This window comes from Portunus trituberculatus, chromosome 37, assembly GCF_017591435.1.
Source record: "Portunus trituberculatus isolate SZX2019 chromosome 37, ASM1759143v1, whole genome shotgun sequence".
Classification (NCBI taxonomy): domain Eukaryota; kingdom Metazoa; phylum Arthropoda; class Malacostraca; order Decapoda; family Portunidae; genus Portunus; species Portunus trituberculatus.
In genome coordinates this window covers 32716228-32731227 of record NC_059291.1, presented here as the reverse complement: position 1 = coordinate 32731227, position 15000 = coordinate 32716228, and the positions used below count along the sequence as shown (strand labels likewise).

The following is a 15000-nucleotide window of genomic DNA, read 5'->3' as shown; positions in this document are numbered from 1 at the left end:
CTTTACTGATAAAAAGAAAAAAAATCATGATCCATTGTATCCTTTTTTCTAGAATGAATTATTTGATTTAGCGATATGAATGTTTCCTGTACAAACCAGCGTTGATTACACACTGTGCGACGTGTATACATTAGGACTTATTATTCTCTCTCTCTTTCTCTTTTTCTTTTCTCTCCACCCCCTATTCTCCTGTCCCTTTATCTTCTTTCCACCCTTTGCCTCTCTCTCATCTTCCATATCTTCCTGTCATCAAAAACGGGTACATGTTCTTGGGTGAAAGATACAATTCTCGTTTCCGTAACCTGGAATTATGCGTTGAGCCTTAACTAATAATTCAGCTCACTGTGACGCGCTTATTGTTGCCCAGGATACGTTACGGGATGTCTGGATATCATCATGTGTTATTTACATTTTTTCAAATCCATTTTACCTTTATATTTTTCAAAGGAGAAATGGCTTTTAATTTTTCTTTGTATTGTTATTTGTATAGGTGAGTTGTGTGTGTGTGTGTGTGTGTGTGTGTGTGTGTGTGTGTGTGTGTGTGTGTGTGTGTGTGTGTGTGTGTAACCAAGCCGCCACGTCATAGCTTCCCATATCTCCTTGCTGTGTTTTCCTTCATTCATTCAGTGAGGTGGCGTGGCGTGAGTGTGTGAGGGCGTGGATCACCTGGGCAGCCACGGTCCCTCCTCCACCATCGCCAGGCAGGGAGAGGATGAGAAAGTTTATGCAAATTACATGCAAATTGAAACCACCTGGAGAGGCAGCATCATCGCTCAGACTAAACGCTTCTTCTTCCTCCCTCACTCACTCATCCCCACTTGCCTTATCTCTTCCTCCTCCTCCTCCTCCTCCTCCTCTATCTCCATCCCTTTTCCTACATGGTCATCTCCTTTTTTCTAGTTTCATCCATTCTCCAGGTGTTATGTTCCGATCTACACCTGGTCACGTTTCCCTCCTCCTCCTTCTGATCCTCGTTCTCCTCCTAGTGCTCTTCTTCTCTTGCCCTCGTCCTCCTCCTCCTTCTTCATTTTGTCCTTCTAGTTTTCCTTTTCGTAAGCCATCAATATTTCTTACTCCTCTTTTTTTATTGTATGATCTTTTCCTTTTTTTTTCTTTTTCTCCTCCTCCTTCTCCTCCTCTTCCTCCTTTTAGTGCTCTTCTTCTCTCGTCCTCCTCCTCCTCTTTCACTCTGTCCTAATAGTTCTCTTTTTCCTAAGCGACCAATACTTCTTACTTCTATTTTATTGTATGCTCTTCCTTCTCTTTTTCTGCATCCTCCTCCACCTCCTTCTCCTCCTTTTCCTCCTCCTCCTCCTCCTCCACCTCCTCCTCCTCCTCCTCCTCTTCTTCTTCTTCCTCCTCCCACTGGTGGTCTGGTGGGGATTACACGGCTATTTATTCCGAGTGTTTTCTTAACGCGTCAGCAAGTTGGTTGTTTTAGTGGTGTTTTATGACGCCCGGCTGGATATTAGGGTGTTTGCTTGTTCCTCTTTTGTTTCGCCCTTCCCTTTTATAGTTGGTTGTTGTTTGGTATCTTTTTTGGGGGGGTGGAATGGTTCAGATACAAATGTTTTCTATTATTTTTGTTTTGCTTTCTGATAAGATCGGTTAGATATTCTTCTCTCTTTCTTTTCTCTCTTTCTTTCTTCCTCTTTTTTTTCTTTCTCTCTCTCTCTCTCTCTCTCTCTCTCTCTCTCTCTCTCTCTCTCTCTCTCTCTCTCTCTCTCTCTCTCTCTCTCTCTCTCTCTCTCTCTCACACTCACACACACACACACACACACGGTAGCTCAGTGGTTAGAGCGCTGGCTTCACAAGCCAGAGGACCGGGGTTCGATTCTCCGGCCGGGTGGAGATATTTGGGTGTGTCTCCTTTCACGTGTAGCCCCTGTTCACCTAGCAGTGAGTAGGTACGGGATGTAAATCGAGGAGTTGTGACCTTGTTGTCCCGGTGTGTGGTGTGTGCCTGGTCTCAGGCCTATCCGAAGATCGGAAATAATGAGCTCTGAGCTCGTTCCGTAGGGTAACGTCTGGCTGTCTCGTCAGAGACTGCAGCAGATCAAACAGTGAAACACACACACATACACACACACACACACACACACACACACACACACACACACACACACACACACACACACACACACACACACACACACACACACCGCGTAGTGTAGTGGTTAGCACGTTTGACTCACAATCGAGAGGGCCGGGTTTGAATCCCGGTAAGCGGCGAGGCAAATGGGCAAACCTCTTAATGTGTGGCCCCTGTTCACCTAGCAGTAAATAGGTACGGGATGTAACTCGAAGGGTTATGGCCACGATTTCTCGATGTGTGTGGAGTGTGTTATGTGGTCTCAGTCCTACCCGAAGATCGGTCTATGAGCTCTGAGCTCGCTCCGTAATGGGGAAGACTGGCTGGGTGACGAGCATACGACCGAGATGAATTACACACACTCACACACACACACCCGGTAGCTCAGTGGTTAGAGCGCTGGCTTCACAAGCCAGAGGATCGGGGTTCGATTCCCCGGCCGGGTGGAGATATTTGGGTGTGTCTCCTTTCACGTGTAGCTCCTGTTCACCTAGCAGTGAGTAGGTACGGGATGTAAATCGAGGAGTTGTGACCCTGTTGTCCCGGTGTGTGTTGTGTGCCTGGTCTCAGGCCTATCCGAAGATCGGAAATAATGAGCTCTGAGCTCGTTCCGTAAGGTAATGTCTGGCTGTCTCGTCAGAGACTGCAGCAGATCAAACAGTGAGACACACACGTGTTACGTGGGTTATAAAAGCTGTGCAGTCAAGATTGAGGGACCAGTGGATAGCAACTTGGCGAAGTAACCTTGCAACAAAGTCTTTATGTAATGATTATAGGATGTTTAAATTAGATTACGGTATGGAATGTTACATTGCAAAACTGCACAAGACTAGCCGCATATTGTTAACAAAGCTGAGAACTCTAAATGATAAGTTGCCTGTTAATGTTGGTAGACATCATGGTGTTAGTAGAGAAAACACACTTTGCAGTAAATGTGATGTGGGTGTTGTTGGTGATGAATACCATGTTCTCTTTGACTGCACCAATAGGGACATTGTGAGATTAAGGGATACGTATTTGTCAAAGTATTTTACGTATAGGCCAACTTACTTTAAATATATTCTGTTGATGCAAAGCACAAATGGGAAGGTTCTTCAAAATCTGTCTCTGTTTTTGAAGTTAGTATTGAATATGTTGTTTAGATAAATACCGAATGGGTGAGGTATTTCTTTCTTTATTGTTATATTTGAAATGTAAATAGGAGCTGTGCTCCAGTACTTTTTATAAAGTCTGAGCTACTAAATAAATTTACTCATTCATTCATTCATTCATTACACGGAAGTAATAATAATCATACGTTAACATCAATGAAAACTATAATTGTGTTCACTTTTTCTTTCTTTTTCTGCCTCTCTCTCTTTCCTCTCGTTAACCAAAAGAGTCGATCCTGTTTAATGGCCGGCCCTTCCAGCTTCTGATGACTAGTGGTGGGTGTGGTAGGCTTAGGTAACGGGGAAGGGACAGGTGAAGAGAATAAGCCTAACGAAACGAACAGAAAAAGAATATATTAAAGTGTGCAGATGTTCTCGTGCCTCTTTGGAAGATTGGAAAGATGATAACAATTTATCTACCTCTCCTCTTTTCTTATTGATGTATAGTGGTGGTGGTGGTGGTGGTGGTGGTGGTGGTGGTGGAGCGATAGTGATGAGTGGTGGTGGTGGTGGTAGTGGGGGAGATGGTTATGTAATGGTGGTTATTGTGATGTTGTGTTAATGATGAAAGAGAAAAGTGATGGTAAAAGAGCTCCAACAGACCACTTATTTGATGATGATGATGATGATGAGGAGGAGAAAGAGGAGGAGGAGGAGGAGGAAAGAGAAGGAGGAGAACAAGGAGGACGAGGAAGAGGTGAAGAGGTGAGGAAGAGGTGAATGATCATGGAGTCTAGGAAAAATGTAACTTTAAAAGAGAATACTGATAAGAGATTCTACTGTCGAAGCTTCTGCTGGTTCAATTACTACTACTACTACTACTACTGCTGATACTACTACTACTACTACTACTACTACTACTACTACTACTACTACTACTACTACTACTACTACTACTACTACTACTACTACCTCTGCTACTACTACTACTACTACAACTACTACTACTACTACTACTACTACTACTACTACTACTACTACTACTACTACTACTAGTGCTGCTGTTGTTGCTGCTGCTGCTGTTGCAACAAATGTTCCATTGCTTCTTCAATCTCTACAGGAAATCAAACGAACATGATTCACTGACATACATTTTTTGGATTTAATTACTGAATATGAAAAAAAATATTTGATTATCATATTTCATTTCCGAGTGAGTAGCGTCAGAGAGTCGTCTTCTCACGTGCAACTCTGCGTCTACCTTCCAGCGTCTGTCCAGCCCGGTGTGTGGTCCATAGATGAGCGCTTTTTCTTCATAGTCCGAGAATGCTTGCTCTTAAAGTAAATTTTTTCATATTGTCATTCTATTTATTATTTTTCTGGCTAAAGGAAGGATTTGCTCTCATCAGAGTCATTAGGGAATTGTTTTGAGTCTTCATTGTGAGAAAAATATTCATAAGAACTGTCTGTTCATACAAGTATTAACCTTTCAATATCCTCAGATTGTCATTAGTGTAGCAGCTTTATTCTTCAACAATTATATATATATATATATATATATATATATATATATATATATATATATATATATATATATATATATATATATATATATATATATATATATATATATATATATATATATATATATTATCTTTATTTATTTATTCATTCATTCACTTATTTATAAGAAAATGAAGATTACAATAATTTATCTAAGAATTTGTTGAGATACTTTTCCTATTTTCTTGGTGCTAAAAAAACAAGGCCGATAAAGCTAATCTCTTCTTGTACTTTATTTATGGTCCATCCTCAGTGGCCAATTGCCCCTGAGCTCTGTTCCCATTCACAGACATACAATCAGGAACCATAGTGTGCGATAATTTCGTACCCAATGGACGATGGAGCGAGGCTCTCTTATCTTGCGGTCCGTATTGAATAAAACATCATAACACATGCACCTCTTCATATCCCGAGAGAAGGGACATGTTCCAGACTTCACAAAGTGTTTTTGTTATTTGTTAAAGAAAGTAAACGCTGATAGTATAGCAGTGGATGAATATGTAAAACATTCAGTGTCTTCATTACGATGGATATAATTTTCAACTTCAGTCTTATAAGATAAAAATAATCAAATTTTGTGATAGAAAGTGTTAAATGAAGTCTGGTATTCTTGTGGGTCCTTCCTTCCATGCGGTTTGTAGTGTTTCTCAACATTTTGTCTTTTATCTTCCTTATATTTTTTCCGAGGGTGTTTTTAGCGTGTTCCTTTGTGGGTGGTGAGGGTTGTACTCGTACTTATAGTGTCCTGCCTCTTGTTGTTTGTCACTAGGTTTCCCTTTATTTTCCGGTGTTTAATGAACATCGTTATATCGTGCTCCGTGCTCCTTTTGTTGGCCCGCCGCGCCTCACTCTTCCTTCCTCTTGTAGCCAGAAACGTTCATTTTTTTATTCATTATTATTTTTTTATACTGCTGTGTCCCTGTGTTCTTGTGCTATGTGTGTGTCAATTTGTCTTAGTCTCTCTCTCTCTCTCTCTCTCTGTCTCTCTCTCTCTCTCTCTCTCTCTCTCTCTCTCTCTCTCTCTCTCTCTCTCTCTCTCTCTCTCTCTCTCTCTCTCTCTCTCTCTCTCTCTCTCTCTCTCTCTCTCTTTCGTTCTTTAGGGATGGAAAATGAATAAGAAAGAGCTTTTACGTAATTTAGTATTTAAAAGAGAGTTGCGCTTCCTTATGTAATGCTATCATCATTGTGTTGATATTTGTCTTCAGTTAAAGTAATCTTAGTAGGATTAGTAATAGTATTGGTGGTGGTGGTAATTGTGGTGGTAGTGGTGTCGACAATAGTGGTGGTAATATGACTAAAAGTTGTAGGAAAAAATGGAATAAAAGTGTCCTAAACGTTTGGTAAGAGCTAGTCACAAATAACAGATGCGGAATAGAGAGGGAAAAAGGGAGATAAAAGTGAGTGGAGTGTAAAACTGAGTGGAGTATTACAAAGTAGATTTTCATGCTTTCATCCCAGCGTGCATGTGTCATCTAGTAATGCATGTCCTACGTTAGCTTTTTCCCTGTACGTGTGTGTCTGTGTGTGTGTGTGGGTGTGTGTGTGTGTTTGTGTATGTGTGTGTGTGTGTTTGTGTGTGTGTGTTGGTGTGTTGGTGGATGGGTGGGTATCTGTGCGCTATATAGTGTAAAAGAGAGAAAAAAGAAAACATCCTTTTATATAATACACTTTTTCTTCCTCCTAACATTTCAGTTAGGTGGTCGTCACTGAAAAAAATGACATTAAAGTTTTTGGAAGTTATATAAGGTCACTTAACGATACTTTACTTTTTTCAAGAGTTGACCTTCAAATACCATATTATCTTATAAACTAGATTGCTTTTTCTCTTACTTCTCTTACTATATGTCATGATTTCAGGAGCCTCAATTATTTTTTTCGTAACCAGTTCTTTTCTTTTTTTCCATTGTCTCTCGCGCCTCAATAGGAATAGTAAAAATATATTGGAAAATATCACCGACTTTTTCCTAATACACTGTGAAGAACATAAATATAAAACTTAGAACACATATTAATATTTCTCTCTGCATTTAGGCTCACAGTGCTTAGTGCTTAATAACCAAGTAATTTTAACATTGCTCAGCTCAGTCCTGGCTGGTGGTGTCCGGAGAAGAGAAAACAGTGGGAAGTCAAGTTAAGGAAGGTTACGTAAGGCTAATTATCGTTATATATTTCAAGACATCTTACTTTTTCAAACCTTATTATTCAGTGGACGTGTCTGTGGTGGGTGGTGTTGGAGGGGCGGGGCGGAAAGCGGCGGGACAACTGTTTCTTTTCTTTCAATGATATCTCTTGATCTCCTCTCTCTCTCTCTCTCTCTCTCTCTCTCTCTCTCTCTCTCTCTCTCTCTCTCTCTCTCTCTCTCTCTCTCTCTCTCTCTCTCTCTCTCTCTCTCTCTCTCTCTCTCTCTCTCTCTCTCTCTCTCTCTCTCTCTCTGGTAATGAGAGATAAGAGAAAGGTAAGGGAAGTATAAGCGAGGTGATAAAAACAAAACGAGTCTACGTACATGAGAAATAAAAACGGGTACTAGAAAACAATTAAAAAACGAAGAAGAAAGTAATAATGTAGACCTAGAAAGGCAATACTGATAGAAAAAAATGATGTAAAAGGAAGAGAAACACAAGCAAAAGAAAGGGAAGAGAAAAAGGAAACGAAAAAAACAATAACAAAGTGATTATAGAGCAGATAACCTCCCTCAACTTTTTCTACATTAACTTAGATCTAATTTTCAATCTGTGGAACACCACCTCTCCTCTACTAAACCTCATCTTCTTTTCCTCACCGAAACACAGCTGTCTGAGGCAACTGACATTAGCTCCTTCTCTGTTCCCTCCTATTTTCTCTATTCTCATTTTCATTCCAAAGCTGGATGTTGCGTCTATGTACGAAACGACTTAACTTGCTCTCGTGCCCACGCTCTTGAATATTTCGAGTTTTCCACCATCTGGCTTCGACTTAACAGTCACTCTCAAACTAAATTCATCTGTTCTGTTTATCTCTCCCTAACTCTTCTGACTATAGTAAATTTCTTCGACTACTTAACTTCTAAAGTGGAGCACATTCTGTCCCTCTACCCTTTCGCTGAGATTTCCATTCTTGGAGATTTCAATGTTCACCACCAGCTTTGGCTTTCCTCTCCTTCACTGACCACCCTGGTGAACTAGCCTTCAACTTTGCTATCCTCCATGACCTAGAGCAACTGGTGCAACACCCTACTCGTATTCCTGACCGTCTTGGAGACACGCCCAACATTCTTGATCTCTTCCTCACCTCTAACCCTTCTGCTTATGCTGTCACCCTTTCATCTCCGTTGGGCTCCTCCGATCACAATCTCATTTCTGTATCTTGTCCTATTTTTCCAATCCCTCCACAGGATCCCCAAAGCGAAGGTGCCTCTGGCGTTTTGCCTCTGCCAGTTGGGGGACCTGAGGAGGTATTATGCTGATTTTCCTGGAATGATTATTGCTTCCGTGTCAGAGACCCATCTCTTTGTGCTGAACGCATAACAGAGGTGTTAGTGTCTGGCATGGAGGCGTACATTCCTCATTCTTTTCTCAACCTAAACCTTCTAAACCTTGGTTTAACTCAGCCTGTTCTCGTGCTATACATGATAGAGAGGTTGCCCACAAAAGGTACTTGAGCCTTCCATCTCCTGAATCTCATGCACTTTATATCTCTGCCCGGAATCATGCCAAGTCTGTTCTTCAACTTGCCAAACACTCTTTCATAAATAGGAAATGTCAAAATCTTTCAAACTCAAACTCTCCTCGTGACTTCTGGCATCTAGCCAAAAACATCTCAAATAACTTCACTTCTTCATCTTTCCCTCCTTTATTTCATCCTGATGGCACCACTGCCATCTCTTCTGTCTCTAAAGCTGAACTCTTTTCTCAAACCTTTGCTCACAACTCCACCTTGGACGATTCTGGGCTTGTCCTCCTCTCCTCCTCCCTCTGACTATTTCATGTCTACAATCAAAATTCTTCGGAAGGCTTATGGACCTGATGGGGTCCCTCCTATTGTTCTCAAAAACTGTGCTTCTGTGCTTGCACCTTGCCTGGCCAAACTCTTCCAACTTTGTCTATCGACTTCTACCTTTCCTTCCTGCTGGAAGTTCGCCTACATTCAGCCTGTTCCTAAAAAGGGTGACCGTTCTAACCCTCAAACTACCGTCCTATAGCTTTAATCTCTTGCTTGTCTAAAGTTTTTGAATCTATCCTGAATAGGAAGATTCTCAAACATCTGTCACTTCACAATCTTCTGTCTGATCGCCAGTATGGCTTCCGTCAAGGTCGCTCTACTGGTGATCTTCTGGCTTTCCTTACTGAGTCTTGGTCATCCTCTTTTAGAGATTTCGGTGAAACTTTTGCTGTTGCGTTAGACATATCAAAAGCTTTTGATAGAGTCTGGCATAAAGCTTTGATTTCAAAACTGCCCTCCTACGGCTTCTATCCTTCTCTCTGCAACTTTATCTCAAGTTTCCTTTCCGACCGCTCTATTGCTGCTGTGGTAGACGGCCACTGTTCTTCTCCTAAACCTATTAATAGTGGTGTTCCTCAGGGTTCTGTCCTGTCACCCACTCTTTCTATTATTCATTAATGACCTTCTTAACCAAACTTCTTGCCCTATCCACTCCTACGCTGATGATACCACCCTACATCTTTCCACGTTCTTTCAGAGACGTCCAACCCTTCAGGAAGTCAACAGATCACGCGGGACGCCACGGAACGCCTGACTTCCGATCTTTCTAAGATTTCCGATTGGGGCAGAGAAAATCTAGTAGTTTTCAATGCCTCAAAACTCAATTCCTCCATCTATCAACTCGACACAACCTTCCAGACAACTATCCCTCTTCTTCAATGACACTCAACTGTCTCCCTCTTCCACAATGAATATCCTCGGTCTGTCCTTTGCTCATAATCTTAACTGGAAACTTCACATCTCATCTCTTGCTAAAACAGCTTCTATGAAGTTAGGTGTTCTGAGATGTCTCCGCCAGTTTTTCTCGCCCCTCCAAGGGCCTTATCCGCCCTTGTATGGAGTACTCTTCGCATGTTTGGGGGGGTTCCAGTCACACAGTTTTACTAGATAGGGTGGAATCTAAAGCTTTTCGTCTCATCAACTCCCCTCCTCTGACTAACTGTCTTCAGCCTCTTTCTCACCGCCGAAATGTTGCATCTCTTTCTATCTTTTATATGTATTTTCATGCTAACTGCTCTACTGATCTTGCTAACTGCATGCCTCCCCTCCTCCTGCGGTCTTGCTGCACAAGGCTTTCTTCTTCCTCTTATCCCTATTTTGTCCAACTCTCTAACGCAAGAGTTAACCAGTACTCTCAATCATTCATCCCTTTCACTGGTAAACTCTGGAACTCCCTCCCTGTATCTGTATTTCCGACTTCTTACAACTTGTCTTCATTTAAGAGGGAGGTATTGAGGCATTTGCTCCCCAATTTTGGCTGACGCTTTCCCACTTTTTAGAGGGCCAGCTCTCAAGTGGGCCTTTTTTTTCTTTAATATGTTCTTTTTTTTACCCTTCGCTGGCTCTCTCCCCTACATATAAAAAAAAAAGAAAGCAAAGAAGCTCAAGGTGAATAACGAAACATGAATAAAGGAACAGAAAATGCGAAAAGAAGAAATAACCACACTAAATGCTGGAAGTGAAGAGGAAGAATGAAAAAAGAAAGAAAGTGAAGGAGGAGATATGAAGAGAGCAAAAAAGTTAGTGGAGAAGATAAAAGATGATTGAAAGGCGGATAGATGAATGAAATTACTGCAAAGTTGAGATGATAAATGGGCTTGGTAAGAATGAAAGAGAGAAGGTCGTCAGAAACTGCAAGGAAATATAAACAGGAAAGAAAAAAAACGCTTGAAATGAGAAAGAGAAAATCGGAGGAAACAAAGAAAAATATGTACAGGAAAGAGTGAAACCATTGAAATTAGAAAAAGGAAAACAGTAGAAAATGAAGGCAAATATGAAGAAGAAAGAGGGAAATGTTTGAAATGAGGAAGAAAAAATGATGAAAACTAAAGGAAAATAGGAACAGGAAAGAGAGAGAGAATAAAAGAGAAAAAACGGAAAAAAATGAAGGAAAATATAAAGAATAAAGAGAGTAACTAATGGACTAAAAGAAGACAAGAATAGGGAAAGGAAACTAGAAGAAAAATATGAAGAGAAAAGAGTTAAGCGTTTGAAATGGGAAAACACTCGGAAGATGGCAGAGAAAATATAAAAATAAGATGTAAGGAAAATGAGCAAGAAAGAAGAGAATGATGCGTACGAAGAAATCAGAGAACTGCAGGTGGAGTTTGAGATTGTACAGTTTCATAAGACGGAACTCTTGACCACTGACCACAATGTCCTTAACCTTCACCTCCTCCTGTGTGTGTGTGTGTGTGTGTGCGTGTGTGTGTGTGTGCGCGTGTGTTTAGGTTAGGTTAGGTTAGGTTCAAATTTTAATCGCCAAAACAAAACATAACAAACAAATAAGAAACAAACACCTCACTAAAAAATAATTGACTTGAAACGTGACCTGCCCTCCATTTATCTCTTCTACCTTTCCTTTTTTCATTCCTCCCTTATATCTTTCCTTCCGCTCTCTTCCCATTCACCTATGCTTGCCTATCTTACCACTCTCGTGTCCATTAACTCCTTCATTACTGGAACGCTTTTTTACCTTGAGTTTTGGGTACGATTAGACAGTTTTATTTACATTATGAACTGTCTATGGAGGGCAGAAGATTAATGGCCAGAGTCTTCACTATTTTAACGGGCACATGATTTTCTGAAGCTGTGTAAAATCGCCAAATAGTAAGCAAAATAAATATGGAAACGCGTCATGGTACTGAAGGGATTATTGGCCAGAGTGTTCACTATTTCAATCCCAACATGAGTTTCTGAAGCTGTGTAAAATCGCCAAATAGTAAGCAAAATGAACATGAGAACGTGTCATGGTACGGAAAGGGTCAATATCTCCTCTTATGTTCTATCGTTTACTCTTCTCTTACATCCTTCCATCTTTCTTTTTCTTTCTTCTTTCATCACTCCAGGGCAGCCTCGCACCGCCTCACTACTAATCCCTGCCTATGACGCGGCTAATCCTTCCACTTCGAGCACACAGGTGAACCACAGTGTACCCTACAGAGAGAGAGAGAGAGAGAGAGAGAGAGAGAGAGAGAGAGAGAGAGAGAGAGAGAGGGTAATAAATAAGAGTCCTCGTGTTCTCCTAAAGATGGATGTGGAGTATTTAAGAGTATATAGGATTACCAAATTAAAGGAATAATTATAAGATAGGACTAAATAATGAAGAATAGGAATAAACGGAAAATTATTTCTCTCTCTCTCTCTCTCTCTCTCTCTCTCTCTCTCTCTCTCTCTCTCTCTCTCTCTCTCTCTCTCTCTCTCTCTCTCTCTCTCTCTCTCTCTCTCTCTCTCTCTCTCTCTCTAATTTCTGTTTCCTTTCATGTTTTTTGTTTTATGTTGTCTTAATTTGTTTGATGATTTGGTCTCGCTACCGTTTTTCGTTGAGGTTTCAGGAAAAAATAGCCTCATTAATACTTTTTTATTAGAAGAGTTGACAATTAGGCAAGTACTTTGGCAGGACTTTCAAAACACTCTGCTGAGAGGGTGTTGGAAAGAGAGACAGGTAATCACGTTGTCGTAATTTGTGTGATAATTTGTTCTCGCTATTTTGGTTTCATTAAAATTCATTTTTTCTGAGAAGCGTTGACAATTAGGTGAGTAATTTGGCTGGACTTTCAAACACTCCGCTGAGAGGATGATGGAGAGTGTGAAAGAGAGAGAGTGAGAGGGAGAGAGTAATAATTTTCCATTTTTCCTATTCTTCATGATTTAGTCCTGTCTCATAATTATTCCTTTAATTTGGTAATCCTATATACTCTTAAATACTCCACATCCATCTTTAGGAGAACACGAGGAGGAGAGAGAGAGAGAGAGAGAGAGAGAGAGAGAGAGAGAGAGAGAGAGAGAGAGAAGAGATGAGAAAAGAAGGAAGAAATTCGTAATTGCATTGAATTATCATTTTGTGAAAATGAATAAAGCTGTTATGGAAAGGATTGATGAGATTAAATGACATAAAATGTGATACCGTGAAAAATGGATTATTAAAATATCAAATAGAAAAGTATTTATCTAATTCTGGATTGACATAATTAGTGGTGGAAACAAAGCATGTTTTAAATAAATGAGTATTGGTAAATGTATTCATGATGAAGATAAAGGTATGTTGAACATAATTAGATGGAGCATGGTAATGGAAAACCGAGAAAATACGAACAAAATCAGAAAGATATTGGTAATGGAGAAGAGAGAAAATAGAGAGAAATGAAGTTTGACGGGATATGAACCTATATAGTTAAATATTTGCATGAACGATGAATAAAAAAATAAAAAAGTAAACGCAGTGAAGAGCTTTGACAAAAATAATCAAAAGAGAGGTAAGTAGATATAATGCGAGGAAGGATAATACTCGTTGTCATGAAAAAAAAGGGATGAAATGGAAAGAGCAAAAAAAAAAAAAAAAAAATTAATAATAATAATATAAAAATGCACATTTTAGAGTTACGGAAAAGAAGGAAATGATAACGTTTATCGGAAAGAGATGAGGATAAATAGAGGCGAAAAAGAAAAACATGCAAGGAAGAAAAACAAATACAAACATACGTTAATTAATTGTCGCCTGAAGGAAAACTAATAATGAATTGAGATTGTTGGAACATTCAGATATAAGTGAAATAATATTGAAAGGTAAAAAAAAAAAAAAAAAAAGAAAACATGATAAAAGATTGTTATAAAATGCACATGTTTTTGACAGAGTAATGGGAAAGAACAAGCATGAAATAGTAACGTGTATTAAAGAAAAATACAAAGAGATCAATACAAACGAACAAAATATATAAAAAAAACAAAGAAACAAACATGGAAAGAAGAAAACTAAACAAAAACATACAGTAATAGAAGGAAACATGATAATGAATGAATATTAATGGAACATACAGGAATGATAAGTGCAATAATGTTGAAAGATAAAAAAAATAAGACAAAAAACGAAACATAATAGATGGTTATAGAAAAAAAAAAGTTATGAAAGACGAAAGAAAAGACATCCCATTTTATTAACCTAACTCTCATGGACATGCAAGGGAACTGTCAACTTAATGAGCCTTTTATCATTATTCCTGTTGCCCTTAGCCACCTTTCCCCTTTCACATAAAAAAAAAAAACACAACAACATTAGCATTTATCCTTACCTTTAGGATCCAGTGTAGCACCTGTGACGTGACGTGAGGCCGGCAGCAGCAGCATCAGTAGCAGCAACACACCATGCAGCACGCCGGCCAGACCAACACCCGCTCTCCTCATCCCTCCGTGAATCATCTTGGCGGAATTTTTCAACTTTGTAGCACAGAAAAAAAATAAATGAATAAATCGCGTTACATAGACACTTCGAATCACGTGTGTCAAATTCAAGTCGCTAGGTAGAGGTAGTAAAAAAGAAAATGATTAAAAAAGGAGAAAGAGAGATTAGGAGAAAGAGAGGAAAGAGGGAAAGGGTTACGGAGAATGAGTCTCACACAAGAGTCACGCCCGCGCACTTTTTATGGAGCATAATTATACCTTCTTCCTTCTTTTCTATCGCTTTCTACCCGTCTCTCTCTCTCTTTCCTTCAGTTATCTTGCCATTGGTTCACGTGTGACGGGGACTTTCAAAACACACACGCCTCGATCTTCACTGCTTTCCTCATTATTAACACTTTCATTGTCTTTTTGCTGTTTTTTTTTTTTAGTTCTTTTAGTTTTTGCTGTGTTTTCTATAAATTTTTGTTAGTATTTGCTTTTCTTCAGCGCTGAAAGAAATCCAGCCATTTAAACTTTCACTTCGTTTTATTGAATGATCGGTGTTTGAGTTAAGAATATCCAATTATAGCGTAAATTCAAGTATACATTTTTTTTCTATCACACACTCACTGATTGACACACACACACACACACACACACACACACACACACACACACACACACACACACACACACACACACACACACACACACACTCACTCACTCACTCACTCACTCACACACACACACACACACACACACACACACACACACACACACACACACACACACACACACACACACACACACGTACATATACGCACGAGAAATAATTAAAACATTTGGTCACATTTCCATTTTACAAAATAGATTAATATATTTCACGGCTTTTTCTTTTCG

The 15000-nt window shown here is 39.7% G+C and overlaps 1 protein-coding gene across 9 annotated transcripts in view; it reads right to left on the bottom strand.

Moving 5' to 3' along the window:
* The window catches only part of LOC123514107 (hemicentin-1-like), a 314035-nt gene that overhangs the window by 283332 nt on the left and 15703 nt on the right, over nt 1-15000 (bottom strand). For all 9 annotated transcript variants that reach the window (XR_006677523.1, XR_006677525.1, XR_006677522.1 and 6 more), the window contains exon 2: nt 14013-14609. Coding sequence is in view for 5 of the 9 variants with exons in the window: in XM_045271738.1 (XP_045127673.1) it covers nt 14013-14139 (127 nt within the window). In the remaining 4 variants the exon portion in view is untranslated. The remainder of the gene's footprint in view (nt 1-14012; nt 14610-15000) is intronic.